At 43.8% G+C, this 5,293-nt stretch overlaps 1 protein-coding gene across 2 annotated transcripts in view; it reads left to right on the top strand.

Annotated features, from left to right (window-relative positions):
- The window catches only part of dennd1c (DENN domain containing 1C), a 26,072-nt gene continuing 20,779 nt past the window's right edge, over window positions 1-5,293 (top strand). Inside the window, exons 1-4 of one of the 2 annotated variants that reach the window (XM_072656748.1) lie at window positions 1-227; window positions 3,394-3,458; window positions 4,069-4,112; window positions 4,952-5,001. In XM_072656748.1, coding sequence (XP_072512849.1) covers window positions 211-227; window positions 3,394-3,458; window positions 4,069-4,112; window positions 4,952-5,001 — 176 coding nt within the window. In that variant the 5' untranslated portion in view covers window positions 1-210. The remainder of the gene's footprint in view (window positions 228-3,393; window positions 3,459-4,068; window positions 4,113-4,951; window positions 5,002-5,293) is intronic. The other variant, XM_072656749.1, reaches the window with a different exon arrangement.

Here is a 5,293-nt window from a genome sequence, read left to right as displayed (position 1 = left end):
GCCTTAGCTTTAGCTGTCTTCTGCTTATCCACTTGGTTATGTGACAGTGTAAATGTGTGTGTGAGAGTGTGTGTGTGTGTGTGTGTGTATATATATATATATATATATGTATGTGTGTGTTTGACAAGCTGCTGTTAGCTGAACAATGATGACACTCTCAGCGCAAGAACTTCTATAAGCCACTTATGGACTCCATCCTACTGCTGCAACATGGGATCCAGACTGAAGTAAGTCCTTCTCAAGCTCGATCTCTCTCTCTCTCTCTCTCTCTCTCTCTCTCTTTCACTGTCTGGCTGTCTGGCCAGCCGGCTGGCTGGTGAACTCTTCTTAAGGCCGAATTGGGGAGAAATCCCTGTATTCACCATATAGGCTTCGGTACCGTGGCCAGCGATGGCAGGGGGTTATTCTGTAAGGTGTGTGTAAAAGAATAACAGCGTCTGGACACTTGAATAGTGTGTGTAAGTGTGTCGGTTGCATCAGTGGGTCATTTCCTGGAAAGGCACTTTGTCATGATAGCAACATGTTGTCTTGTTTTGGGCTTTTTACTCGTACGGAAATCTGCTCTACGGCAAAATATGGATTTCAAATGTATAGTGCGATATATATATATATATTCCATAAAATTATATACACATCTACTGAAGTCTGTCACAAGGTGTGTGACATTAATGCCATGCTGTATCAATATACATGTATATATATATATATATATATATATATATATATATATATATATATATATATATATATAATGTATGTGCCACATATTTAACATATTTTATGGTTTTAGTTGATGGTAAATTATAGGATATGTTAGATATACAATTTAATATGATACATAAGAAAAATATATATTTATAATATAGAAAATTAGAAAATGAATACTTAAAAATGTACTTGATTAATTACTTATCTTTTAATAAACAATTTCAAAATATTTGATTATATAATTCAGTAATTTTGGAGCATTTTTATTGGTCCATTCATCATGGAATTCTAAAATAGTGTATAGTGTAAAATGGCCAGATTCACATTATAAAATTTTTATTTACATAACATTGACAAAATGTGACATATATGTAATACTATAATTAATATTTAATTAAATATATATTTACTACCTTATATGATACTTACATATGTTCTTGCAGTATATATATATATATATATATATATATATATATATATATTTTTTTTTTTTTTTTTTTTTCTTTCTTTTAATTATTATTTTATTATTATTATTATTTGTTTTTAATATAAGCCCAATCCTTATGATGATAAGTGTGTAAATGGACAGATCAGATATCTGAGAATTTAGAGAACTAGGTGTAGTTCACTCATTTAAAATCTTTACAGATCAACAATCTGGCTCAAAAACAAGCCGGTTTGGGTCATTTCCAAAACCCGGACGTTATTACCTGTCTACAGTGTCTCTCTCAGGCCCTCAGTGTGAGATTCTGCCCTCAGAAACAAGGCCTTCCTCTAACTAATGCACTAAATGTCAGTGACGTCGGCCCAGCCAGTCTAACCAAGTCTCCCCGCCTAAGCCGTCAGGTTAGCCGAGTTAGTGGAGGCCACTTTCCAGCCAGCCCGAGAAAAGGCCTTCAGGGCTGTGCGTCTGGGCCTAGTCTGAGCTGTGCCTTCATGTTGGGCGGATGTTTGTTTTATGAATATGGCCCCAGGTGCATGATGGGAGGATGTGGCCTAGCAGAAGGTTGAGCACACACACACACAGTCAGACAAACACACACACACACACATAGATACACATCATACACACACAGTCCCAACTGTGGATGGGTGCATGAAGGTACGACCAGTGACGGGACTCTTCTAAAAGCACAGTATGGGACTGGATCCTGACCAAAGCTCTAATCTAAACACCGAGATGAGGACTAAATCAAACAGAAGGGTTCAGTTAGACTAAATGTAGGGTTCAGGTCAGGTCATTTGACAAGACCCCCAGTGAGCAGACCCCAACGGCGACAGTGGCAAGGAGAACCTCCCTCAGAGCTGGAGAAAGAAACCTTGGGAGGAACCAAGACTCACAAGGGGGACCCGACCCGTCCTCCTCTGATCAGAACTATTTATTAATTATTAATAAAAATGACCAAACCAGATACAGCAGATAGTTAATAATGGTGATATTATTAATAGTGCAGATGGTTTATTAGAGTCCATTCAGGTTTGAACATGGTCAGGTGGTAGGAGGGTGTGCCGCTGGTCTGGTATGGGTGGTGGTGGGACTGGTAGGGGGCAGCTGGTCTGACGCAGGTGGAGGGGACCTCTGCGGGCAATCTTCCAGCAGGTCAGGCTGGGTGGCCATTTACTCTCAGAAAGTCCCAACAGCAATGTCAAAGACTAGTGGAGAGCCGGCCGAGACATGAGAGCTGTGATTGGCCGTCGAGGTTATTGTTTCACCATAGTGATTTCTGAATGCTCTCAGAGTTCAGATATTAGTACTGTGTTGTTTACATTTCAATAATAACTTATTAACTTAATAATCATTTATTTACATTATTTGAGCAGCTGTTTTTGAGCAGTGGACATATCTGCAAATAAGTAAATGCTCTAAATATTAATATTTTTATTTGGAATTTATTAGAAACTGATTATGTAGGGTGGTCTCTCTGCAGTAGTTTAGGTTCCGGGTTTTAAATTGACCATCAGCTTGGGTCAGGCCTCAGACTCGTTAGACTAGCTACGTTAATACACACTCCTACAGAAAGTGGTGGTGGAGGTGGTTCTCCATCACTGTGTTCATCATCAGAACATCTCCAAAGTTCTCCTCTCTCATGGAGTCTAGTATTATTTAGAGTTCTCCTCAGATCAACACCTGGTTTGGTGGTAAATCAGGGCTTAATGATGGTAAATCAGGTGAGCTGCTGCTGCTGCTGCTGCTGATGATGATGGAGTTGAACACATCCTCCACGCTGTGCTGGCTGGACTGGGGGGCGTCCAGGAGAACCCTGGAGGAACCGAGCTCTGTTCTTCAGACTAGCTCACCGACAAGATCTCACTACTTTCTTTCTTCAGAATGAGAAGCTCTTGTTTCTCCTTTTTACTGGATTCATGTTCAGCTGCTTTATCTGTTCTGATCAGATCTGGAGCTTCTACTGTAAAAAACCCTAAAAACAACCCCATAGCATGATCCCTCCTCCTCCAAACTTTACAGTTGGTACATTGCAGTCAGGCAAGTAATGTTCTCCTGGCATTCACCAAACTCAGACTCATCCATCAGACTGTCAGATAGAGAAGCGGGATTATGACTTATGTATCTTATAATATTGTTATCTTAAATTATGCATTTTTTTAAATATCTGGCAACCGACAGCCAGCTGAGGTTGTGCTCAGGTGTGACCGAATGAAACACTGCTGTGCTGCTCTTTTCAGAGAAAACCCGGAAAGGACGTTCTACTGGTTCTTCCAAGCCTCCTGTCCAATTGCCAGAGACAAGGGTGAGCACACACACTCTCACACACACTTAGGGCCCGGCTCCTGCGGGGTGATGCTAGGTGGTGGTAGCTCTTCTTCCCGTCACATGACCCAGCCAGAAAACCACAGGGCTCTGCCAGTCGCCATGGGAGCAGTCCAAGGCCGGCTAGCGTGGCTGGTTAGCACGCTAGTATTAGCCACAGCTAGCAGTTAGTCAGCATGTTGGTGAACCAAGAGAGGAAATGGACTAAGGACTGGTCAGAGGGGGTGGGGGGGGGGGGGGGGTGGCCAGAGCCTGTGCTCTTCTAATATTGATCAGTTAAAGCTGGAGCAGCTGGAGCAGATGTTTGCTGGTGCAGGTTAGAGAGAAGGTGGTGGAGAAGGGGGTGGTGGTGGTGCTGGTGGTGGTGGTGGTGGGTTGGAGCAGGAAGGTGCCGTTTGTGGGACTGCATCAGAAACTCAATGACTTCATTCAACCACATCCTCTCTGCTCGCTGCAGAAACCAGCGAGGCCTCAGGCTGAAGGCCGAACGCAGCAGTAACTGTGTGTGTGTGTGTTGCTGTGTGTGTGCGTGTGTGTGTGTGTGTTGGTGTGTATGTGTGTGTGTGTGTGTTGTATCTGCTGATGTTTAGATCCTGGGGTGCTGTTTCAGTTTCCGGAGGACTTCAGTGACGAGGTTCGTCCTTAAAAATGACCAATTTTTCATTGTTGGTCTTTTTTTATTTTTATTACTGAAAGAGGAAAATGAAGAGAGGAAACCATAGCAACCACACTTATTCGCTACCTCTCTCTCTCTCTCTCTCTCTCTCTCTCTCTCAATCTCTCTCTCTCTGTCTCTCTCTCTCGCTCTCTCTCTCTGTCTCTCTCTCTCACACTCTCTCTGTCTCTCTCTCTCTCTCTCTCTCTCTCAATCTCTCTCTCTCTCTCGCTCTCTCTCTCTGTCACTCTCTCTGTGTCACTCTCTCTGTCTCTCTCTCACTCTCTCTGTGTTTCTCTCACTCTCTCTGTGTCTCTCTCACTCACTCTCTCTGTCTCCCTCTCTCTCTCTCTCTCTCTCTCACTCTCTCTGTCTTACTCTCTCTGTCTCTCTCTCTCCCTCTCTCTCTCTCTCACTCTCTCTCTCTGTCACTCTCTCTGTGTCACTCTCTCTGTCTCTCTCTCTCACTCTCTCTGTGTCTCTCTCACTCTCTCTCTCTCTCGCTCTCTCTCTCTCTCTCTCTCTCTCACTCACTCTCTCTGTCTCCCTCTCACTCTCTCTGTGTCACTCTCTCTGTCTCTCTCTCTCTCTCTCTCTCTCTCACTCTCTCTGTCTCCCTCTCACTCTCTCTGTGTCACTCTCTCTGTCTCTCTCTCTCTCTCTCTCTCTCTCTCTCACTCTCTCTGTGTCTCTCTCTCTCTCTCTCTCTCTCTCTCTCTCTCTCTGTGTCTCTCTCTCTCTCTCTCTCTCTCTCACTCTCTCTGTCTCACTCTCTCTGTGTCACTCTCTCTCTCTCTCTCTCTCTCTCTCTCTTGCAGGAGTGTCTGCAGTCACTTCCTCGTTTTTGCTTCCCGTATGACATCGAGAGGTAATACTGACTGACTGACTGACTGACTGACTGGTGCCTCCAGCCACTCCTCTATTCGTCCCTTCAGCCATTCATTAAATCATTAAAAGCTCCTGGGAGCCCAAATCTGAGTCTAAGGGTCTAATCTGCCTCCTCCGGGCCCCAGTGTAAATGTACAGTATTATGAAGATCTTCCCAACGTCTGATAACGTCTGCTGGATTTCACCAGTGCTGCTCTGTGCTCTCCTCTCCATGTGGAATGGGGTCAGGATTAGGTCAGCATACCCCTGACCAATCAGAAAGCTAACAAGGC

This window comes from Salminus brasiliensis, chromosome 15, assembly GCF_030463535.1.
Source record: "Salminus brasiliensis chromosome 15, fSalBra1.hap2, whole genome shotgun sequence".
NCBI lineage: Eukaryota > Metazoa > Chordata > Actinopteri > Characiformes > Bryconidae > Salminus > Salminus brasiliensis.
This window is presented reverse-complemented; position numbering and strand designations above follow the sequence as displayed.